Here is a 26170-nt window from a genome sequence, read left to right on the forward strand (position 1 = left end):
TTCACAATGGTTTCCTCCCACTTCCCAAACATTTACCAGTAGGTGCATTGGCAATGCTGAATCGCTTGTGTGTGGATAGCATTATGCAATGGACTGGCATTCTATTTAGAGTGCATTCCCACATCATGTCTAACATCATGTCTATTAGACTCTGGCTCCACCACAAGCCAGACCCTGACCAGGAGGAAGCTGTAAATGAAGATTTAATGCATAAAGGAATACAATTTTTGATAAATACTTAGAATCCATAATCATTGAATGTCTTTGACAACCTTGCTTTTATTACTTATGACAAAGATTTTCTCAGGAACTCAGGAGTACACCAGCAGCCTGTAACTTGATGTAAAAGCATGTTTACTTGGCGATATGATGGGCCAATTAAGGAACAGCACCAAGCTGTTGACACACAGCGATCTGCTTTCTCACTTGTCTTTCTACAGTACTGATCCAATGCAATATGGTCAGGTGTGAAATAGGCAGTCTGTGTGATTCAGTGTTAGATGTTGATTTGTTTCAGATGAGGGGCTGTGAAGTGCTGTTTTGACAATTGCTGAGATGTTGCCATCATTTTTATGGAATTGCACCAGCGCACACTGCACAACCAAATACATTCAGGCTTATAAGTATTTGCGCAGTGACACAATGTTAGTCATTTTGCATCTGTATACCATAAAATGGATTGAAATGGAGCATCAAGCTTTAAATTACATGGACACACGAACATAATATAATTATAAGGACAATGATTTTCTTTAAATCTCAGATGCTAATCATTTGCAGTCAATGATTGCCTAAAGTCTGACTCTAAACTTCCTGCCATGCCTTCACTTGTCTTTTAGTAGCTGCTTGTTTATGGGTCAATAGACACAGCTTGTTAGATTAATTCATAGCAATTGTAACGCAGAATAACAAAAAAGGCCAGTGTCTAAATACCTAACAGAATGTAAATCGTTGCATTATTGTGTAATTATTTAGCTTTTTTTAAAAAAAATTTATTGAACAGAGTCTTTTCATGCCGTATTCTATTAGAACCAAGGTTTCTGCATTATGTCAGTGCCACGCTGTGACAAATCTGACTGCTATGTCTTTTAGACAGCCCACAGTTATCCAACTTCAATATAAGAGATCCTTTTTTCATGAACGTATTAATTCACATCTACAAATACAACCACATGTAGCATTATGGAGCTGAATTACTATACATAGGTCCACAAAAATACAGTCTTTTTATATAAAACATATAAAACTTGTTTGAAACGCATTTGTAACTTGATGAAACGCATGTTTACTTGGAGATATAATAGAGAAGTTGTTGCAATCTGAAGGACGAGGCATGAAAGTCACAGCGATTGCTTATACAGTGCCATTTTCAATTTCGCACAAACAGATCTGCCATAGCAAATGTTTGTTGAATCAATATTTCTGAGAGACACACACACACACACACACACACACTCTCTTTCTCTCTCACACACACACACACACACACACACACACACACACACACACACACACACACACACTAAACTTGTCCAGTTCACCTGTGGGTGGTTAATGAGTTTACACAGAAATGTCTTAATTGCTGTTCCCATTTTCATTTTTCATGTGTTACACAAGATGTAGCTTACATATCTCCAGACGACTTGGAGGATAGAGGAACTCTGGATGCTAGGTTTTTAGAATTCTGCAATAAAACAACATTATACAAGTGGAATCCAAGAAAAAGTTGATTAGGATTACAGTGCCCCTGTGCTTTTTTTGTTTTTAGTGGGCTGAATTGGAAGATCTTGATGTGCCTGCTCAATAACTCTCAATCTATAGCTCAACCTTATTGAACACCTTTGGGATGAATTGAAGCACTTACCTTACATAAGTACCAGACTTACTCTGTCCTTCTGGCTGAATGAGCAGAAATCTCCACAAATATCTAGTGGAATTCTTCCAGAAGAGTGAAGGCTAACAGCAAATGGGGACTAAATATAGAATTGGATGTTCATAAAGCACATACAAATCTTAAGGTGAGGTGTCCACAAATCTGTCCATAAAATGTATTCATACTGGTCAGTCTGTTGAAAACAACTGCAGTGGACAAAAATCTTCTTGTAAAATTGATTGTTTTTGTGATGCAAAAAAAAACCCCTCCAAAAATCATGTCAGATCTTTTTCCTGTCAGCGATGAATCCCCATCATGCCAAGCGCTGCAGACTTTTCTGTGTTTTAAATTTTCTGTTCATGTAACCACATATAATATTGTTTGGTTTGTGTCCTGTGTGTCTCTTTATTATTGTTTCTGCTTGTTTCCTTGTTTGTTTCTTCATTCTCTACACCTGTTTTGAGCTTAATGTCTGATTATTTTGGGTTTAGACACCCCTGTGCTTCCATTGTGTCTTTATGAAGTATTACGCTCAGTTGACTTTGTTCTCTGGTATTTACCAATGGCTTTGTTCCGTATTCGATCACGTTTTTGGATTTCTGTATTCTCGTTCTTGTCTTGCCTCGTTCTCATTGTTTGCCGATCTCCTGGCTTTTTGCCTGTTTGCTCTTTATGATTTTAGATTTCAATTTGGATTGTCTGCCCGGTTTATTAAAACAATCTTGTGTTGCTCTTGCATCCTCGCATAACTGCTTTATGTGACCCCAGCTTTTATATGCTATAACAAAAAAACTAAATATAAGTGAAATACACTAGACACTTTTAGAGTAAGAAAATAAACCAACTATAATCTGGCACCTTTTCATAATGTGACCTGGTCAGAATGAACTAATCACATTTAAACTCTAGTAAAAGTGGTTATTATACACCTGCCATCTATAAAGTAATTCTGGAGAAAGACAGAGGAAAGCTTGTCCTTATTATAAACGTTTTTCTATTTTTAGATTAATACTATTGTTTTAGGTTGACAAAGAAACAACAACTTTATAATAGTCAACATTTTACATTTTTAGAGATACAGTACAAACTATCAACACATTTCTTAACAGAATTTTCAAATGCATTATTGAATTATAACTAATTCACGCAAATATGATATGAACACAGTATCTTTGAAAAGTCTGTTGTGCCACAATATCTTCATATTAGCCAACATTCCCCTCCCAAAAAAGATTTCTAACACTACTGTTCAATTTTCTAATAGCAACCCTTTGTATCAGACCTTTAAATTACAATGATTTAACTTAATAATTTTAGTAACACTGTTCTACCTTCATTATTATTGGCTTGTCCAAAATAAAATCAATAATATTTTAAGAGCACTATATATTTTACACCAATCGTGGGATGAAGTGGCTATAGCTGTACCTCTTACATTCTCGTTTCTTTTCAGTCTATTAACTAACTATAGCATTTTTGACTCCTCACATGCATATATTTTCCCAGCTCTGGTTTTACTCTAACGAAGTCACCTGCCTGCAGATATACACAGAAAAAAAATATTAAAAATATTTTTATATAGTAGAAAAAAAAAATCTATAATCAGCGTTAGCCGGAAATGTGGTTTCCATTTTCAATTGGTTCTAACAGTTCCAACATGTTTGAAAGTAGAATATATATATATTATTAAGTCAACGTTTTTGAAGTGGAACTGCCGAATTCCTGCTTTGTCTTAGCATTTTTTAATCGGTTATGTCGATTTTTTTATGTCACCAAACCCTAAAACCTCGAGCACAAATGGGGGGCAAATTTGCCACTTAACGTCGGTTATGTCAGGAATCCCCCTGCCACGCCCCCTTCGGCGGCGGCTTTCCCCGAAGCACCCTGCTTCTTCTCTGAGCACTGAGCTCGTCGCAGTCATGCTGATCACACACACCTGACTCTCATTTACTCGCTTATCCTATCTCCTATTTAAGCCCCTCACATCCACACACTCGCGGGCTGTTATTGTTTGTGCATGATCATATGTGTTGGGTCATGGCGGTCTGTGTAATCGCGTATACGTATCTCGCTACGTACCCTTCTTCCTGGACTCCTCATTCTCTCAACGGCTGCACCCCGGGTTACCCCGATCCTGCTGTTTTTCATGTTCATGCTGTCTGCACCACGTTTATCCGTTGCTGCCCAGCGCTGCGCTTTCCATAGCGCGGATCCGTGGATTCTCTACATGAACTGTCTCTGCTTTCACAGAACTTCGTGGACCGTGCTCCCGGAGCGCACCGCTGGATATTACTGCTTCACTACAAGTATTGGTGGATTATCTCCTGAGTATTCTCAATAAACTTTGTTTGCGTTTCCTTCGGCTTCCGCCTCCTTATCCTTATTTATATATATATAAATAAATAAATATAAATTTTATTATTTTTCCGATTTCTGTTTAGGATTTTTACCATACTTTTCTTTTTTTAATTTTTTTTTTTTTGCAAATTACATTTAGTAAGCAATAATTGTGCAACAAAATTAACACAACATGGCTACATGAATATCAACTTTCTGACTAAAAGAGCTAATGTGCACAGGTGTGCAGGGTTGCAAGGTCTAAGCCAATTTTACACTGCACTTATCGCAAAACCTCAAAAACTGAAACCTTCCCAAAATGTTAAAGCTTCAGTTAAAGAGAGGTGCATTTATTTTCTCAGCAATTAAATGTAACTGATTTAAATATTTAATGAATGACAACCCTTGCAGCCATGCTGGTGTGAACTTCAAGTTGTATGTCCAAGGTCACAAAGCTCTCTGTAGCTCAAATGTGGTAATAATGAAGTTCGAGATGAGAGGGTGTTTCTTTGGCTTTTTCTGGTGGGAGGTCAGAAATTACCGGTTGAGTTTAACTCAAATTTAGTTTGTTAAAAAAACATTGTGCCAAAAATAAGTGTGTCATCCTTTTAAATAGAGATTGTATGGGCTTGATTAAATTTATTACACTTTACACCATATATTTTATTTATATATTTTAAGACTAGCCTTTGTTGCTTTGCAGTCTGTAGAATGCATGGTTTAATATAGACACGTCTATTGTGAGCCTCATATCAAACAATATAATAAGCAGTTACCCCATTACACCTTTTTTTTCACTTGATGATTTCTGTCTCACGATCTTCCTCCTTAATCTCTGTTTACTGTAGTTTGTTTTTATGCCTCTGCCTCTAGGATTTTGGGTTATATATCTCAAGAATGGCTGAATGTTAATTGCCTGCTGATAAACTGACTTTATTTTGAAACTGATCCAAAAATTGTAAAGGTCTCTGCAAAGTCAACTGGAATGAAATGAAATATTTTTTCCTTAACATTCTAAAGGTATTTCAGGCATAGAAATGAGAAACAAGAAAGAAACTAGACTTGGTGTCGATGAAGTGAATGAATCCTCTGGTGACCTGCAGTTTTATATGGTGTTGCTGATCAGTGGACACCAGAACAGGCTTTTGCATAACGGCATTTCCCATTACGTGTGCTGGAAACATCATGAGGGTGCCTCGGCACAGAATACCAGTGTTTATCAGCAAAGTGCAGACACAAGCTCCAGGCAGACAGAGTCGTGACAAATCTCAGGGACAGTGGGCTGTTTCTTTATTGCTTTTCCCTCCAATCATCTACTCTGGCCATTTGTTCCATTACCATTACACTCAGAAGCAGAGTAAATGATAGAAATTGAACTGGGAGCCAGATTGTGACATCTAAATACCACATGGCACATTATAGATGCAGCAGATAAACATATACTGCAGGAATTATTGCGCATTAGACAAGTAAGTGTTCTGGGACTATTAAAGTTTCTTTCGGCTTCTCCCATTAGGGGTCGCCACAGCGGATCCTCCGCACGTTTGATTTGGCATATGTTTTACGCTGGATGCCCTTCCTAACACAACCCTCCCCAATTTATCCGGGCTTGGGACCGGCACTGAGAGTGGCTGGGGCTGGTTCCCTGACCGGGAATCGAACCCGGGTCGCAGCGGTGAGAGCGCTGCATCTTAACCACTAGACCACCAGGGGACCTGTTCTGGGACTATTAATGAACATAATTAGCATATGGAATGAATTAACATCTTTCAGCTTTCCAGTGATGATATTTTGATTTACAAATGTTCAGTAGATTTATAATGTGGGATCATTTGTTATTTGAATAATTTGTCATTTTAAGGCATAGCTATGTTCCATTACAGTCAACCTCCGATAATTCGCAGTTCGGAACTCGCGTTTAGGAAAATTCTTGGGTTCTCCGTTGGAACCTAACCAACAGCAAGTGCGGATTATCTCAAAATTCGCAGGCATCCGCGGCGGGACCGAATGTTCAAGAATAACATGATAAACTATGTTTTCACTAACACATTTTAGAAAGATTTTTAAAACGCATTATTGTATTAAAGTGACATAATGTCTACATTATTTCACTGAGGTGCCATAGGGACTGCAGGGGTGCTTTCAAAAGATACAGATTTTCTGAACTCGCGGGTTCTTAGAATGTAACTCCTACGAGTTTCAGGGGACCACTGTATTAAAATAATTTACAAAAAAAAGTTGTGGGTTTGCCAATTTGAGTCAAAAACTTTGTCTTAGGGCAAGGGATTATTTATGTCCATGCTGTCAAAAACAAATTAGTGCAATGTCTATTAGACACAAATACACTTGTCATTCCCTGGTGGGAGATCCTCAAAAACCAGAGCCAGTTCTAACCGTTGAAAGAGCATTTAATTCCATGAATAGTCCATGCAGCTGTGTCTCATTTGAACACATGCAGAGTGAACCACAAAAGCAATGAATGCTTTGTTCTACATTCTGCAATCAAGATCTGTTTTGTGCATGAACAAAGTCCTGATCAGTTTATGGTCTTACTCATTTTGATTGTATTCGTGGCAGAAAAAGTTTGTTTAGTCTCCGCCTCGCATTTTTTGCACATTTTTTATTATTCTTATTATTATTAATCTTGAAGACATACACAACAATGCCAGGGGTATGAAATAGAAACTAGAGTTAGCACAGTGTCATTATAGCGACTCACTCGGTACCGGAAATAAGCTTTGTTTTGCACATGCATGAAAACACTAAAGAATCCATGTTACTATCGTTAGCCGCTAACCAGGAAGTGACTACTGACTGACTGCTGGCACTATGGATTCTTTAGCGTTTTGTGTCCAGTTTCAAGAGTTTCTCTTAAAAGAAGAAAATACTGACAATTCCACATATCGAGTAAGTGAATAAATAAAGGGTGGAATTAATGTAAAATATGTTAAAATAAGGGTTAAGATCATATTTTTTTTTTTATTAAATATTAAATGTAAAACCCACACTCACAGTACACATCTGTATTACCAAAAAAGGGTCTTACATATGTAAATGTTTTAATGTAATCTTTTCATTTATTTAATCAATTTAATTTGTGCCAATTTAATTGATTCTCAATTTAATCAATGTAATAGTGTATTGCATGAATTAGATTTATTTTATTTTATTTTTATAAAATTTGTATAAAACATTATTTAACCAAGCAGGAATTTAATGTAAAATTGTTTTAAAAATGTAAACTGTTTTTCACAAATGTTGTTAATAATAAAATATTTATAAACGACAAGCAATTTTATGTTTTGCATTTCATCCCCTAACTGTACTAAAGTACTGTACTAAACCAAACAGTAAATTAAAAACGGAGGTATGTACCAAACCGTGAATTCTCTGTACCGTTACACCCCTACTGTTTATTGTTTCTGGAATGAAATGCATAGAAAAAAAAAGGTCATGTGATTATACAGAAAGGCAAGGTGTCTGTGTTTCATTTTTTGTATTTATTTATTTTCCATTCATTTTAAGTTATAATTTTTGATTGCCCATGCCACAGGGGTTCAAAGGAAAGGTGGCATGCTCTCACTCTTCTATCAATTACAGCAACACCAACGAATCATGTTTGTGAGCTCATGTACAGTATTTGAATATGGGCAAGTAACACTTTCTTCTTACTTCATGATCTTTAAATAGCAGTTGTGGTTGGCTTAGCTCAGAGGTAACCTCAACCCCAGCAGATTTACCTCATGTAGTTGTGGAGAGCTGCCTGATGGGTTGTTATGGTGAAAATTAGGGTAAACATCTCTAACCTGAAGCATTGTAACTGGTAGAACTGATTAGTACGCTCTATCAAACATGAATGTCTTTTGTGTAAAATGAATGGTTCTCCACAAACAACCTCACATCCCCACATCGACAATTATATTTATGGATTAAAAAAATTACCTATTTATTCCAATAAATTATTAGATTAGAATTTGTAGGTTATGTGGAGCATCCAATATACAAGTATATGTATGTATATCCTTTTACTATAGAAACAATAACATTAGAACAAGTGCCTTAATATCTGTCATTCATGTTACAACCAAAACTACTGTTTACAGAATACATAAATATGTATACAAAAATATATACTATAAAATGTGCATGTTCTGACAAACATATCAACTGTGCAGTGTAAATAACTTGAAATATAGTGGTGTGTAAAAGTGTTTGCCAAGTTTATCCTGTCCTGTGTGCACTTTTAAATATGCCAGCCAATCAGTTTGAGGGACAGGATGGTAGTCACATGTTTTATTTGTTTGTTTCTTGATTAGAGTCAATATTCTATTACTTTCAACTAGCCCAGGTTTTTCTTTTTCATTTTTTTTTTTTTTGTTAGATGTTTTTACTAAACTTGTGTAAAAGCCTTAATTTGACCAAGCTGAAACTTTGTAGTTATTACAATTTTGCTTTAAAACAATTGCTCATACATTTGCTTTCAATTGTACTATCAGTTATTTTAAATAGGACTATATGTAGATATGCATCTAGTCTATGCTGACTCAACTATGCCAGACATTTGTTAAAAGTGGGGAGGAATATGAACACACACAGATGGACATAACCCTGTAGCTGTAGCACTTTCAGGGTTAAAAACAATTCAATAGAGATTATTAATTAAAAAGAAAAAGGAATTATGTGAAAATGCTATTTGTGGACTACCGTTCAGCATTTAACAATCATAATTTCCTGCACGCTCACCTCTAAGTTGGAGGCCCTGGGACTCAGCCCACCCCTGTGTCAGTGGATCTCCAACTTCCTGACAGACAGACCATAACAATAACGGCACCTGTACATGTGGGCAAACACACCTCATCCCCCCCTCACCCTCAGCACTGGAGCTCCTCAGGGTTGTGTTCTGAGCCCCCTGCTGTACTCCCTTTACACAAATGACTGTGTGGCCACTTCCAACTTCACCACCATCATATTCATATATATATATATATATCTATCTTGTTTTTTTCTTCTTAACCCTATTTTTATACTCTGTATTTATACTTTCAAAATACATTTGTACATTATTTTTATTTATATTGTTTTTAATTTAATTTTATATATCTATTTTCATATTGAGATGTTGAACAGCATAAAAAGCATTTCTCTACATGTTTTACAGTAAAACCTACATTTGAAATGGGTGGCTTTTGTATTTTATTTCACTTCTTATTGCCATGCTCTTTTTTTTTTCTATCTCAGCAGACTGATGAGATGCTTTCCCTGGTGTGATAAAACCCCTGGTGTTCATATGGTCAAATTGGTTCTGGACTGTGATTAGGGAGAATTTAAGTTTCCTAATTTAGATCTGTATTATATGACAGTCCAATTCAGATTCACGTATGTGTTTGATAAAGGCCCTTGCTAAATACTCATTCCTGTATGGATCATTAATGAAATCGCTGTTATTAAAGGGGGGAACTTAGGCAGATTTAATAGACTAAGATATACATTCAACATTCAATTCCCTGGTTAATCATTATGTTAAATTCTGAGGTAAATTACACCATGGTTTGGACCTGATGTGATTTTCTGTTCAGAAGATGTTATTATGTAGCTATGAGATTTTCTTCCAGAGTTTATATGAAAATCAAGTAGACTCTTCTATTCCATTCTGAAGAGCCACTGTAAAAAAACCATCACTATGATTTTATGAAGCACTTCTTGTGAATCGATCTGTGCAGAACCCACAATAATCTAAAGTCAGGGAGAAAGAGATCTGAGGGCAACTGTTGAGCTGAGAAGCCTGTGTACGGATGGTACACTAAATTCTAAATCCTAATGATACAGATTTATTCAACTTCCAATACAAGCTCTATCTTATTCCATCTAGCACAAATTCACCCCAGGTTTTATTGTTTAATACTTTAACTCTCTTTTAGTTGTGGCGTAGCAGAAGGTATTATTTTAGACTCAAATCGGTTATGCCTTAAAGCAGACGTCCCCAACCCTTGGGATGTGGACTGGTAGTTTTCTTCTTTGTGGCTAGCAGTATTATTAGTCCCTTATTCAGTGTCATGTCTTAGATGTGTCTATTTAAGCTAGATTTGTAGTTATGGCTTGCTTACCCATAATGTAAATCATAGTGTCTTTATTTACATTTTGCTCTTTCTTTTACTTTTTCATTGAATAAGTTCTCCTGAGAGACATCATCTTTCTTTCTATCTTTTTTCTTTTTTTTTAATCACTGCCTCGCAGGCCAAAATCCCAAACACAATACAAGGAAACAACTGAGTATACAGTTTCCTTCCTCATTCAGGATGCTTGCAGAAAATCCCACTGTGTTGTCACTATGATGAGCTGATCAGGAAGTTGCTGATATAGAAATATACCTGTTCAGACGATACCCCGCAACATGCCTGTTGCTAATTTATTTTAAATGGGGGAAAAAAAAAACCCATTGACTTTACACTTTTTCATGAAGCATATGGATAATAGAAAAAAAGTGTAGTTGTGTTTGTCATATGAACTGTATGCTAAGGCTCATACATGCATATTTCTTTGGCCAGGGGGATGAGTCTATATTGCTTAGCATGTCTTAGCATGTCTGTCTTTCACTGTATTGGACTGACCGGTGGTGTAACAAAGAAATACCTTAGAAACAAACCTTTTGGTCACAATAGACATCATACGGTTTGATGAAAGTTTATTGAATGTATAATGGACAGCTTGACAGGTTCTCTACTACTCGAATAAAAGCATACCATAAATTTTCTTTAATCTGGTGTTGTTTTTATTGTGAGTTTTTAGTGCTGGCTCAAAAGACAGCAGGAGGCTGAGCTGAAGCATAAACTGCACCAGTAATTGGTCTATTTTGTGGAATGTTGACACACTTCTGTTTGCTCTGTGAGGGTGTGTGCGGGTGTGTGTGTGTGTGTGTGTGTGTGTGTGTGTGTGTGTGTGTGTGTGAGTGTGTTTGATTACTGGGCTGAACGAGTTCAGTTAACCAGGTCTCTCTGTGGTCATTTGTTGGTTTGTTCTTAAGATTCATTGATCACACTGTGGGGTTTGGATTCAAGGTTTCTTCAAATGTTTTGCATCCGAGGAAAATTTAATTGTGAAAGAATTTTGTAAAAAAAAGAAAAACTGTCAATATTTATTTTAATGATTTATTTACATTTTTTTTTTTTTTTTTTTTTTTTAATATATAAGAGCCGTAAAGAAAGAGCTTTATGTTCCTAAAATTTTTACTGACAGAACACATTAGGATATAAGTTCACTGTGTTTACAAGCATACTAGTGCAATGTCAGTGTCTGATTCAGTCATGACTCCACTTTCTCAGGTTCTTTCTCATAGCCTCTCAAATAGCTGGGAAGTGGCTGGACTCCTTTTCCCAACAGTCACAATCAATTCCTTTTAAAGGTCAAGGCCGACTTCTAATGACACACACCTGATTCTCGTCTCACACACACTGCTAATAATGAGACAGACGGTCATTCATAAAATGTGAAGTCCCCAACAGCACCAAGCTTTTGATCTCTCTTGTTTGGCTTTTGGCGCTCATTACTTTTATACTGTGTGGCCGGTTTGCCCTAGTTTGCTCGGTTTGTATATTTGTAGACTCATATTTTTTGTAACTTTCCAGGTTTGTGATTTGATTATCTTCCTGTACGGTATTCATCCAGACCGCTCTCTCGTCACTAAAATAAAGTTCAGCTTTGCAAATAAGTGTTGTTCTTTTTCCTGCCATAAAAACATTCCACATGTATATCAGGCATGGAGTTACTTTCTAAAGACCCAATGTACATTCTGTCTTGAAGATGATACTCTGTAACAAGCAGTCTATTTGAATACTTACAAAATGTAATTAATGTCAATACAACTTGTGGTTGGTATTTATAATCTTTGACATCCCCAATTTGCCTTTGTGTTTAGAGTGTGATCTTGGCCCAAATAGTGTTAGTGTTTTAGTGAGGCTTTAATATTCCATGCTGATAAAGCACAGCCAATGCATCCTTAATGTGCTATGGAAGGCTGGCTTGCAATGCTGTTTTTGATGTTGCCATAACAATACTGAGGATTTTCATGCCCTGGAAGGCAAAATAAACCTCTATCAATTTGTATAGCAATAAAAAACAAGGACAAGAGGCAAGAGCTCAGCTGAGCCACATTTCATTGATAGAGTCTTTATTGCCATTCAGCCCTAATTTTGTTTTGAACGCATGTCTTAAATGGGTAGAAGAAAATGAAATCTTATCCAATGTCCTGGTTCACCCAGAGTTGTGATACAAAGACCGATAAATGTGCAGACACAATTTAATACACTTCAAGTGGCATTTCTTTGCCAATCATATGAAATAGAGCTGAGGAGATCTCATAGTAAGATGCTAAGAAATTGTGCATACATTGAAATGTTTTCGAGGAGACCCACTGCAGAATGTGAGGTTCCAATGCATCTAAAATTACCATTAATTTAACTTTCACTGCAGCACCTGGAGTCTGGCTGGACACTGCTAACCAGAAAACCAGAAAAAGGAACCGATGTATGTGTTTTTAATGTGCATGTGCATCATATCCAAGGTGACAAAAGACAAAATAATGTTGCAATCTTTTAGTGTTTGAACTATTTTAGGTACTGAATCCAAAAAGTAATCGTATATTTCTTACATGACTGCTGTAGCTTGTTGTTTTACTCTTAGTGTTATTCCATAGATGAATATCCTTTTAGCACATTTTCAAAACTTGTAGTTCTGTCTGATTGTTAAAAAAAATAAAAAATAAAAAAAAATTAAAAAAAAGCAACCACATGCCTGTAGCTAATTTTTCTTGAATTTAAAATGAGGTGCAAACTCTGCACTGCTACATGTTCAGATTGTATATTAAATGGCATATATAATTAGTTTAGCTCCAGTGACAGAGTTCTTGATTTAAATGCAGCTGATTGAAATAAAGAGGAATTGCTGTGTACATGACACATGAACTGAATGCATAGGCTCATACACCAGTTTATGTGCAGTAGTCTCAAAATCTCAGTATGACTGCCTCTTGCTGTTTTGGACTCATTGGTTGTGTAACCAATAAGCTTTTTTCCACATTATACATCAGGCAAAATACAGCTTGATGGATGTATAGTTGAAATTTGAAGAAAGCAGACAGACCTCTGTGTGAAGGAGTGAAAAATTGTTTTCATTATAGACATCTTTCCTTAAATAGATGAGGAAGGTGAAACCCCAGAGAGTTGGAACTCAGCAATGAGAGAGAGAGAGAGAGAGAGAGAGAGAGAGAGAGAGAGAGTGAGAGAGTGAGAGAGTGAGAGAGTGAGAGAGTGAGTGAGTGAGTGAGTCACCACTGAAGTGAATGGCAGGCATGTAGGGATAAAATGATGCTCTGTGTCTGGCTGCTGATCTCCTTGCCCAGTGCTTGATTGCACCTTTTAATGACTCTCGCTGTCTGTAGTCCACATTAGTGCTGCTCCAGCAGACACTTTCACATTCTCCATGGGATAAACAAGGCGCTGGAGGAAGTAGAAAATGTAGACTAAATTGGGAAGTAAATACATTGTGCAAAGGAGCTGAGGCTAAATTTTATTCTGTAGAACTTCATACCCAGTGCATTTCTATTTTGAAAAGTCTGAGAGCAGAAATATGCAGTCAGCAATAATCAGATCTTCAGTTCCTAGATCAAGCACTTAAAAGGTGCAGGTGCGAATGTGTTTAAAGATGCAGCTCCTGTTATTGTATCCTTTAAAAATTAATTATTGCTGAAGTGTTTGTCTGAAGCTCCTGTTTTGCTGCTTTTCTGTAAAGCTGCTTTGAGACAATGTCTGTTGTGAAAAGCGCTATAGAAATAAACTTGACTTGACTGTTCTGTACATAATATTCTTCACACTGAGCTGTGGAACATCTGTGAGAATCACTATCAAAGCGCTCGTCATCTCTTACTATTATTATTATTATTATTATTATTATTATTATTATTATTATTATTATTATTATTATAAACTTATTTTTGTATTGCTATTGGAATTTGGGTTGCAACCTTAATAACCGAAAACTATAATATCAGAGATATTATACTGAGTGCCATCATAGTCATCATCTTATTCATCAAGGCTCAGGCTGTTTTTTTTGTGCAGTCTGACTGATTTTGTATACATTAACATTAATCACGTTAATAATATGTTCATAAATGTTTCATCAGGCATCATAAAAACTAATAATAATAATGATAATGCTGTCATTAAACAATTTGTCACATGCCTTGTTTTCTTTTTCTTTTCAGCTCAACAAACAGCAGCTGCAGGCAGTGAAGGAGAGATTTAAGGCCTTCCTCAAAGGAGAGACGCAGATAGTTGCTGACGAAGCGTTCTGCAACGCCGTGCGCAGTTACTACAAGGCAAGACTTTTTCTATAGTCCCGCACCTTGCTTTAGTTGCAGAAGTATTATTTAGTGACTTCACTTGCAATTCCAGGCATATCTGTTATTAATTTAATGTGTGGTATAGGAATAATTTGCACATATAATGTTTCTGTGTAACATTGCATTACTCAGTTTGTTGGTGTTCTATTACATTATTTAGTTTAATATATTTTATAGCACATACAGGCTAATCAGAGAATTAAAGTAATATTGAGAATTGATGCATAAAATGTAAGGCTCATTTCTCTTGTAGCCCTTTAGTAAGATTTGGCAAATGATGATTGCAAAAACAGTCTAAATTCTGTGTGCAATACTGTACTTTGTACTGTTATTAAAGTTGTGGCCTTAAACAAAACGGACCATGCAGATTCCAGTGGCAAATTCTCAGACAAAAAATGGTATGTTTTAAATGTTTTAAGGCAGAAGTTGATCCTGACTGTATGTTGGTTTAATGGTCACCATTTGTGTCATTATGAGGGGTAGACTCCTGTCATGATCAAATGGTAAAGTTTTTCTGGTAAGACCAACTCCGATTTAAATCAGTATCCACATCCAGTGAGAGGGTATTAAGTATTTAGAAAGTTTTAATTTTGTAATTAAAATAGTGCCAATGTCATTCTCAGATTTACACACATTCAATCTGTCTTTGTACTTTTTATATATGAACAAAAGTGCACCTAAGGTGTAGAAGGTTGGAAATGTGTGTGTGTGTGTGTGTGTGTGTGTGTGTGTGTGTGTGTGTGTGTGTGTGTGTGTGTGTGTGTGCAGCTTAACTGGTGTTTCTCATGATGTGGTCTGCCTTTGGGAGGTAGCATGTTTTACCTAGTATTTGTACAGTGGTGGTGTAAGTGTAATGTCTGTTCAGATATTTTTGGTATCATAATGTAGCAAGACCTTTATTTAGCAGTGTGATTAATTTCTGTGGTTAAACCATGGCATGTCAGCTTTATTACAGTGTATTAATGTTATATCCTATTCCTGGATGTGTGACTGATCCAGGTTATTTCAAAGCTCTGTGTCAACCCAGTTGGCAGCATGTTTATTTGGTGATGATGATTTAATACAATTGCACCTCTGCCATCCTTTCCCAGGTGTAAGATATGCTATTTGGGGTCTGTTGATGCTTGCGGAGCTTATTTGCTGTCTTATTAGTGTTTCTGCTATACAGGTATATAACCTTGTTGAATGACTTGCCCTCAGTGAAACGAACTGTAGGTACCCACCTGAGAGTATTATCTACATAAATACATCTCAAGTCTACACAATTATTAATATAGCAAATTAAGATGTTGCCGCATTCTAAGGCTCATTCATAAGGCTATTAGCCGTATTGCTCCCGTTGCCACTTTTTCACTATTTGCTCCCCAGCCAGTAAGCATCTATAGTAATCTATTTTTGATAAGGCAACACTTCCAAATAAAAAAGTCTATTGCAAACCACAGCCTAGATCCATCTTATAAAACGATACGTTTCTGTTTGACATTTGGGGTCTGGCCATGTAATGAAGTTCTCGTCTGAAAAGCTTTTAGTGCCTGTAGGCATAGGGGAATTATCACTGTTGCAGCCAATATCAGTGCTATCATGCTCATCAGAAATCAGTACATGCACATGGTGTGGTGAAAATTCAGCCTGGCAAAATATAATTGGCAATCATAATGAAGTGTGCCACACTTAGGGGTAGCAGTCTAAGTGACCCTGATTAATGCTCCTCTGATAACAGTAAGGCAGAGTGCCATAATGTGTATAAGGAGGGTGGATGTGTCCTGACTGGTCTGCTTTCTGGTCATCAGAGAAGAGATAACACTAGCTTCAGCCTGAAGGCCAGATCTCTGAATTGAAATTAGGTCAAACCATAAAAACAAATCAGGCTTGTTGCATGTTTGCATCGCTTGAACAACATTTGACAATCATCACCATCATCATCATCGGTCGAGTCTAGGTTGAAGGGTCCGGAGGCTTCTTCGGTTTAGGCACGTCGAAATGTTTCCTTCACAGTTCCTTGTTCTTCCCTAATGCTCGAATTTCCTCGGTGCTGAGTGGCTCCTCACCCTTAGGAATGAGGTATGACGAGATCTGTTGTCGATACGTCCTCCTTGGCGCGCCGGGTCGAAGTGATGGTCGAATTTTGGACTCGTACAGGACGAAACGATTGACTGGTTCGTCTTCGGCCATGCGGATGCAGTGGCCGGTAAAGTTAAGCTGTCGCTGACGGATGGTGTCGTGCAGTGGTAGCTCATTAACTCGTTTGTAGAGTGTAGAGTTCCTAACTCGGTCTACGGATTGATTGATACCCAGCATTGTCCGGTAGCATGCCCTGGCGTATTTGTCGAGTCGATCACTGAGCGTTTCCGTTAAGATCCAGGTCTCGCAACCGTACAGCAAGATGGAGATGCAGACGGCTTTGAAAATGCGGAGCCTGAGAAGAAGACGAAGAGTTGAAGTTGTCAGGATGGTTCTGAGCTTGTTGAATGCTTCCCATGCAAGGCCAATGCGTGCGTTGATGTCCTTTTCACTCGACGCCATGTGAGAGCCAAGGTACTTGAAGTCGTCGACGACTTCGATGTTTTCGCCATCGATGGTAAGTGGCTCGGTCTCGGCTGTGCCTTCGGGTAGATTGATGCGCATCTGTTTGGTCTTCTTGATGCTGATACCGAGACCAACTTGCCCAGCGTTCAGTTTAAGTGCGTCCAATTGTCCCTGGGACTGTGCTGCGCTGTTTTCGAGTAGTGTGATGTCGTCTGCATAGGCAAGATCGTTGAGTTTGTAGTCCGGTATACGTGTTGTGTTTCGCAGTGTCCGGCCACTCTTGTCTTGGTCGTTGCCTTTGTGCGTTAGGTATCCAAACCCTCCTGCTGATCGCTCTGAGACGTAGTCAATCACGATGTCGAAGAGGAATGGTGCGAGCACGTCGCCTTGTAGCACTCCGGTTGTGATGTCGAAGGGTTCGGAGAGTTGGCCTTGGACGTATACTTGACTCTTTGCTTCGTTGCGAACATCATGTCTCGGTCGATTGAGTCGAAAGCCTTCTTGAAGTCAACGAAGGTGATGAATAGTGGGATGTCTTGTGAGTGCGCCCCGTCTATTATGGGTCGCAGGATGGTGATCTGCTGGATGCAGCTGCGACCCTTTCGGAAGCCGGCCTGATTTTTCCGTAGCTTCTTGTCAATGTGGTCACGGATGCGGTTCAAGAGCATCCGGTTGAAGACTTTGGCTGCAATGGACATCAAACTGATGCCTCGCCAGTTCGTCATGAGTTGGAGTTTGCCCTTTTTCGGCAGCGGGATGATGTAGCTTGCGGTCCATTGTTTGGGCGCGTGACAATTCTTGTAGACGAGGTTGCAGTTGGTGAGCAGTTCGGCCACAATGAAGTCGCCACCGTCTTTGAGCGCCTCTGCTGTCATGGCGTAGTCTGGTCCGGGTGATTTGTTGCGACTCATGTCGGCGATTGCCTGTGCGATTTCACTTCGTGTGAACGCGGTCGTCTTGATGGCTGTGATTGGAGGAGATGGTCCTGGATGGTGACTCAGATCGGCATTAGAGTTGGCGTTGTTGAGCAACTTGTCAAAGTTGCTACGCCACTCAGGAAGCAGCTTGTCCTTGCCTTTTGGCAGTGAGCCATCCAACATCCGGACTTTGGTAGGGTCGGCCTTGTTCTCGTCGCCCGCTATCTGGTTGATGATTTTCCAGGTTTTGCCACTCTCTCGTCTCTGGTCGGTGAGTTCAAGGGCGATGAGCTGGTTGTCTAGGTATGTAGACTGATCGCGACTGAAGGCTTCCGATACCTGGTCTTGCATTTGTTGCCATAGTTCTTTATGGGTTCATAGGCGCGTTCGTTTGTAGCGTTCGCTCACCCACTTTGGATGCTTGTTTGGGCGCTTTTTACCGAGCACCTCTTCGCACGTGTCACGTAGCGCTGTGTCTAGCGCGTTTGCTCGTCTGTCGATCTCTTCGATTTGCGTTGCTGACTTCGGTGTTTCGACCATGAGCGAACTGAACCTGTTTTGCAGCATAACGTTGAACTTGTCCTTGTTGTTCTGGTCGGATAGTTTCTCCCAGTTGAACTTGCATCTCCCATCTGGTGGTCACGTGGCGCTGCGCAAGGAGATCTGAAACTGTGCACTCACCACTTTGTGGTCAGACCCGATGTCGATGGTGTTGTAGGCTCGACAGTTGCGGATAGACTTCCACCACTTTGCGCTCACCATGATGTGGTTGAGTTGGTGCCGCTTATCCGTTGGGCTGGTGTATGTGATGAGGCGCGAGAGGCGGTTTTGGAAGTGGGAGTGTGCTGGTCGAAGTTTTGCTGCTTCGCATAGGTCGATCATGCGCTGGCCGTTATCATTTGAGTGGTCGTAGAGGCATGCCGGACCAAAGACTGAGGGATTCGAGTCGTGGCTGTCAAGGCCAATGCGCGCATTGTAGTCTCCTGCTATGATGATAACGGTGTGTGGCTGAATCTGGAAGATGAGGTTGCTCAGGTCGTTATAGAAGACATCTTTCGCGTCATCGGATGATGTGTTGGTGGGAGCATAAGCCGAGAAGATGCATATTTTTGGATTGCCTTCTATATGTGTGGCAATGATGCGGTCCGATTTGTGCTCCACCGCATAGACGTGCGGTGCGAGCCTTGCGCTGTAGAGAGCGACGATGCCGTGGCACTCACTGGTTGAGTTCGTGTGCACCAGCGTCCACTTATCGTGCTTTTGTGAGCTGATCGGATGATTGGATTTGAGTCGATGTTCTTGAATGGCGATGAAGTCGATGGAGTTCTTCTCGCAGCCGGCGATGATCTGCTGCAGCTTATGGCGAATGTGGTGGCCATTTGTACGTATGGTATCTGCCAGGGTCTGCACGTTGAATGAGGCAACGGTAAATGCCTGACAGGTTGCTTTACGACGTGACGGGACCAAATCGCCATCGTGGCTTCAGACAAGTCCGCTTTGACCACGCTCCTTCATGGCGAGATTGCTCTCAGGCCCGCGTTGTCCGAACGGTTTGGGTTGAATCCCAGTTTTGTATGTTGTGGCTGCATTTTTCTATCGGCACTTTGTATCTGTCCCGTGAGATTAGACTCTTACTGGGTTGCAATCCCTCTAGCAAGAGAATTTGGCTCGTATTTTTACAGTGGCCTTCTGTGTCGTTTCTTAGCCCTTATACCAGGGGTGTCCAAATTACGGCCCGCGGGCCAACTGCGGCCTGCGGGTCAGTTTTTATTGGCCCGCAGCAAATTCTGAAAATATAATTCAATATGGCCCGCACATGGCGCTTGAGCTCAACTCTGTTGCACTTGTTAGTTTCAAAATTAAGCAAAGAAAAATATTTACCACGAGTCACCAGAAATGGCAGGACCGAAGAAACGCAAGATAGCAAGTGAGTGTAGAAGATTTCAAACACGATGGGAAAATGAATATTTCTTTAAAGAAATCAACGGAAAGTGTGTCTGTTTGATTTGCAATGAAGATGTTGCCGTGATGAAAGAGTATAATGTCCGTCGGCACTATGAGACCAAGCATCAGAGCTACGCATCGTACACAGGTGCCGAACGAGCACAGAAATTCAAGCAAATGGCAGCTAGCCTGCAAGCTCAACAACAGTTTTTTTTTTTTCGTGCTAACAAAATACAGGAAAACGCCACAGCAGCAAGCTATGAAGTCGCACAACTTATTGCCCAGCGTGGCAAACCGTTCTCAGACGGTGATTTCATAAAGCAGTGCCTCATCAAAGTCACAGAAGTAATGTGCCCGGAAAAAGTGCAGGATTTCAACAACTTGAGCTTATCCAGAAATACAGTGGTGCGGAGAATCGAGGACTTGTCAGCTAACCTGAAACTTCAGCTGAGAGAGAAAGCTTGTGCTTTTGATTTTTACTCGATAGCATGCGATGAGAGCACAGACGCCACAGACACCGCACAGCTTTTAATTTTTTCGCAGAGAGTCGATGATAATTTTTGCTGTACGGAGGAGCTGCTTGATATGATGAGCCTAAAAGGCACAACGACGGGCGGAAATATTTTTGACGCTGTGTCAGAGGCAGTTGAAAAGATGGGGCTTAAATGGGACAAGCTCTGTGGAGTAACAACGGATGGAGCTTCGGCCATGACGGGTGAGCGGAAAGGAATGGCATCCATGGTGTGCGTCAAGGTAAAAGAGAGCGGAGGTGAGGCTGTTAGGATGCACTGTATAATCCACCAAGAAGCACTGTGTGCCAAGACTGTCCAGCTGGGCGATGTGATGAACACTGTTGTAAAAACTGTCAACATAATTCGAGCTAGAGGACTGTACCACAGGGAATTTCAAGCTTTCTTATCTGACGTGGATGCTGAATACGGGGATGTACTCTACCACACTGATGTGCGCTGGCTCAGCCGCGGCTCTTTGCTGCAGCGGTTTTATTCGCTGAGATCAGAAATCGACAAGTTTTTGAAAGAGAAGGGCCGACCTCTTCATAAACTGAGTGACCCTCTGTGGTTGGCAGACCTGGCACACTGAACAAGAACCTACAAGGCAAAGAACACCTGTATGCGCACATGAAAGCCTTCTGTGTAAAGCTCCGCCTGTTTGAGACACAACTACGAAGCTTTAATGCTGCACACTTCCTTGCGCTGTCTGAAATCAAGTCTGCTTTTTCAAAGGCAGACCTTTCTGCTAAAAAGGAGAAATATGCTTCTGTAATTACATCTCTCGTGACAGAATTCAACCAGCGTTTTCAAGATTTTTCTGTCATTGAAAAACATATCAAGCTGTTCTCGACCCCCTTCCTGGTGGATGCAGAAGAAGTGGAGGAGAGTCTGCAGTTAGAACTGATTGAAATGCAATGTGATGATTCTCTGAAGAGTCAACATCAGCTTCTCTCCCTCCCTGACTTCTATCAGAGTTTGGATCATGCCAAGTTTCCTCTGATGAGACGCCACGCAAAAAGAATGATGAGCCTGTTCGGCTCAACATACATATGTGAACAAACATTTTCTCTGTTAAATCACAACAAAAGCAGACTAAGATCCAGAATGACTGATAGCCATCTCTGTGAAGTCCTTTGTGTCTCAACCACCAAACTTTCTCCTGACATCCCAGCCATCCTTCAATCCAAAGGACAGCATCACTGCTCCCACTGAGAGCAATGTTCTTCACATTATAGGTGAGTTAGAAATACACACAGTAATCATGTGTCAATATGTTACCTCTTGTGTGTGGCCCGGGCCTTTGCTTATTTTTCTGTATTTGGCCCTCACCAAAAAAACTTTGGACACCCCTGCCTTATACCCACTCTCCTCCAGGAGTGTTAACGAGAGGGTACAGGTTTTCCATGGGACACCGCGGGGAGGTGAACGACTATACCCCATTATTTGACAATACTAAACATGAACAGGAGAGAATTTTATGGACTGAGGTTGAATCTAGAATTAAAAGAAAGTTTAAAATGGCAAAGGATGGACAAGCTGTTCCAAAAGCTCATTGGGATCTTATGGTCAGATGTCCACAAACTTTTTGTAATGAATATATTATTATTTTTTTTTTTTCTTTCTGTCTCAGGATAAAAAACCTTATTTGGTCCAAGATAGCTGGGTACATCTTTGAAATCAAACTTTTATTATCTTAGGGAGCATTAATCTGATTCATTTATAGTCTAATGCAGGGGTCACCAACCTTTTTGAAACTGAGAGCTACTTTTTGGGTACAGATTAATGTGAAGGGCTACCAGTTTGATACACAGAGTTTTCAGTTTGATTTAAAATAACACATTTGCGAAATTTACCTTTTATTATATGTTATTATTAATAATAAATGATATTCATCTATGTGAAGACACTGATCATGTTAATGATTTCTCATAATAATTATCAACAATGATTTAACAAAGTAGGAAACAGCTATTTTTAGAAAAGGCTGGGCTACTCGTGTGGTCCTTGCCTGCTACCTGGTGCCCGGTGACCCCTGGTCTAATGGGTATCTTTCAACACTTCAAGGGTGTTTTCTGGGACTCTTTATACATTTATGCTGAGTGAACAGTCCATTGGGTTCCATGATTTTGAACCTGTGTTCTCCTTTCCGGAGTTTTTTTGGCTCAAGGCTCAAAGAGCAACCACAACACACAGGTCAGATTTTACAGGTTTGATTTAAACATGGAGGGCTGAAACAGCAGTAAGGATTATACTAACCATATTTGACTCTGGGCTGAATGTCAGTGCAGGGAGTAAGGTGTTTCAGCTCCTTAACCGGAGATTAGATCAATTTAGATTGAAGTAAAAGCAGTCTGACTCAGAGTTATTTTGTCTGTTGCTGAGGCCAGAGTTGAAAACTATATATGAGACATAGCATCCTCACACTCTTCTCCTGAATGAGAACAAGCAAATGGGATATGCTGAGGATTATTTGGAAGGAAATAAACCTTCAATAATGAGTTGCACAGTTTTAGTTCCTGAATCACTAATTTTAGCTGAGCCATTGTCTGCTGCCAAATCATTAATTTCATAAGAAAGTAACCATTTTCTGGGCTTATGCTTGAGTTATTGTCCACCATGAGTGTTTATAACTAGCAAGGTGTTCAGGCTCTATGACTGGAATCTGACTTGACTCTGTATCAGGGTCTGAATCTGACAGAGGAGTGTGTTGGGTCAGCATTACTTTTGCCAGGGATGTGTGGATGTGTTTTTTTTACATGTTGCCAAGGCAGTGAGCACATATCAGGTGCCACTAATCTGGCATCCAAATGATTTTAACACCAGCTGCACAAGAACAAGGCTTGCAGTATGGTTAATCCTTTTATGTATAGCAAAAAAAAAGGTGTGGGAAATCTAAATCCAAGTGAAGAAAATTAGTGTGTAGAGTGAAAACCAACTCCAGTTTCGGAACAGCTTATTGGCAGAAATACAGGTAATTTAAATCCCCTGAGTCAGATTTATATCTGAATAGTAAGGAACAAAACAATCAGACTCAACCACAGCACATAAAAAGAGAGTATTTAAAAAGTACTCTGTGTGGTAGAACAGATGAGAGAAACCTATTTTGGCCGGTATACACAGGAATGCCTCATTTTCTCCACTTGTTGAATGGGACCTTTTAAAGAGTTCTATTTGATGTCTAATGGTTTTAGAAATTCTTTAGTACCCTGATCAATAGCTTTTTGGTAATGAAATTTTATACATGCTGTATAAGCTTTCTGACCATGGATTCTGTATGGAAAGTCCTACAGAAATGTGCAGTGTTTATTTGTGGGTAATCAAAACACGACGTTCATGATGGGTGTATGATAATTACTTTTGAACAGAAGTTTGAAAATATTTTTTTAGGCTACTACTAACCACGTACAGTAAGTGATCTTTTAAGAGAGTTAATCTTCTTATATCCACAGTGAGATAGTTAGCATTGTTGATTTTTTTTTTTTTCTTTTTACATTTATATTGAATGGAGTGGCTAGCTCATAAGATCTCAACCACTCGTCAGCAATAACAATATCGAAGGCAAGAATCTGAGGGCTAAACAAAACAGCACCACATGAATGAAGTTGTGAAACAAGCCTGAAGAAGCATGCATCAGTCTGGTGATATCAGATCTTTTTATTTTAATTTACTTTAAGTATATTTGTTGAAATACTTTTGGCGGTCTGTAGAGGTAATGTAATGAATGTAGCTGTAAATGTCAGCGTACGTAAAAATAGGGTATGAAAGCTTGTCTGATGTCTCATATTCATACTTTGATCTCAAACCCAAGTGTCTTCTGTGTAGAGCTAAAACAACATACATATATATATATATATATATATATATATATATATATATATATATATATATATATATATATATATATATATATATATATATCTCACACAGAGAGAGAGAGAGAGAGAGAGAGAGAGAGAGAGAGAGAGTGTGTGTATATATATATATATATATATATATATATATATATATATATATATATATATATATATATATATATAGCATTCATCTAAACTCAAGAACATCTCTGCTAGATTAGGCCATTTTAATTAGACATGGAGAGATTCTTGCTATTTAGAGTGCATAGATTTATGCCTTGAGAATCAGGCAGTGCTGTGGGAAATGTATGTAGGTGTGAACCTTGTGACCGATAAAGGATCCAGCAGCCCGAGCTTTGCTAACCACACTGAAGAAAAGTACATCTTCCTATACATATTGGTATAGCTTGGCTCTTTTCCTCTACTGGCGCAAACAGCCATCTGACTATGGACTCGTGTTTATTGCATGCTGTTACCCTTAAGGACAGAGTACTGAAGTATTTTTCCCAAAACATAGTGTATACCCTCAGTAAGGCTCAAACAGCAGGGAGAATTTTTTAATACAGAATTAATGCACAGCCACATCCATTTCACCCTCCAATTTCTCTTTCTCTCTTGCTCTTGCTCTCGCTCTATCTCTCTCTCTCTTTCTCTCTCTCTTTATCACACACATATACATACACACAAATACACTCATAACATCAGAACACTTAGGAGGACAAGTCAGGTTACCAAGCAACCTGTTGGATTTAAGAACTAAGAATTGAGCTGTGATCTCCTGAGTTTTGATGCAACATTCAATAGTTTTGTTCTTAATAATATAAAAAATGCTGTTGAATAAAATTGATATACAAAAAAAAATCTTTATATATTATTATTATTATTATTACTACATATTTTAGCATGTACAGTCAACCACCGATAATTTGTGGTTCGGAACTTGCATCTCGGAAAATTTCCGGGTTCTCACTTGGAACCTGACTAACAGCATGTTGCGGATTATTGTAAAATTCGCAGGAATCCGCAGCGGGTCCGAATGTTCAGAACATTTTAAACTATGTATTTACTAACAAATTGTTTTAGCGCAGTTAAAATTTGGTGCTTTGAGTACAATTCTCTCATACTGACCACTGAATGTTTAACATGCCAATTCCACTCATCAGTGCTCAGAAACTGCAACAAGTCGGTTTGCAAGACCTTCATCCCAGAATAAAGCCTTGTCTGAAGCTGGTTTACAAGACGGCCTGTCCAAGAGCATGAATTACTGGAACCATGTCCTGTGGTCTGATAAGACTAAGATAAACTTGTATGGCTCAGATGGTGTTTGGCATGTGTGGCAACACCCTGGTGAGGAGTACCAAGAACCATGTACCATGTCTTGCCTACATTCAATCATGGTGGTGGTAGCATCATGATCTGGATCTGCTGGTGGTGCTGCTGGTATTGGGGAGCTGTGGTTCATTGAGGGGAAACATGGATTCCAAGATTTACTGTGGCATTCTGAAGCAGATCATGATGTCCTCCCTTCAGAAACTGGGCCAAACTGCAGGTTTCTGACAAAATAGCGACCCCAAACACACTGTCAAGATGACAACTGCCTTGCTGAGAAAGCTGGAGGGGATGAAGTGGCCAAGTATGTCTCCAGACCTGGACCCTATTGAGCACCTGTGGGGCATCCTCATGTGTCTAACATCCAGCAGACCCGTGATGTCATTATGAAGGAGTGGAAGAGGATCACAGCAACAACCTGTGCAGCTCTGGTCAATTCCATGCCCAGGAGGATTAAGGCAACGCTACATTACCATGGTGCT

General features: G+C 39.3%; 2 protein-coding genes across 5 annotated transcripts in view; both read left to right on the forward strand.

The window, feature by feature from the left end:
• Positions 1–26170, forward strand: part of cadps2 (Ca++-dependent secretion activator 2) — a 123649-nt gene that overhangs the window by 8614 nt on the left and 88865 nt on the right. For all 4 annotated transcript variants that reach the window (XM_083545977.1, XM_083545975.1, XM_083545976.1 and 1 more), the window contains exon 2: positions 14469–14582. In XM_083545977.1, the coding sequence (XP_083402103.1) occupies positions 14469–14582 (114 nt within the window). The remainder of the gene's footprint in view (positions 1–14468; positions 14583–26170) is intronic.
• On the forward strand, positions 19947–21094 carry LOC310729343 (general transcription factor II-I repeat domain-containing protein 2B-like; the record flags this gene model as incomplete). Its single annotated transcript, XM_083547451.1, has 2 exons — positions 19947–19976; positions 20067–21094. The coding sequence occupies exon 2, from the start codon at positions 20078–20080 to the stop codon at positions 21092–21094; it is 1017 nt and encodes a 338-aa protein (XP_083403577.1). The 5' UTR covers positions 19947–19976; positions 20067–20077.

The sequence above is a fragment of the Silurus aristotelis genome (assembly GCF_946808225.1).
Source record: "Silurus aristotelis genome assembly, chromosome: 7".
Lineage (NCBI taxonomy): Eukaryota > Metazoa > Chordata > Actinopteri > Siluriformes > Siluridae > Silurus > Silurus aristotelis.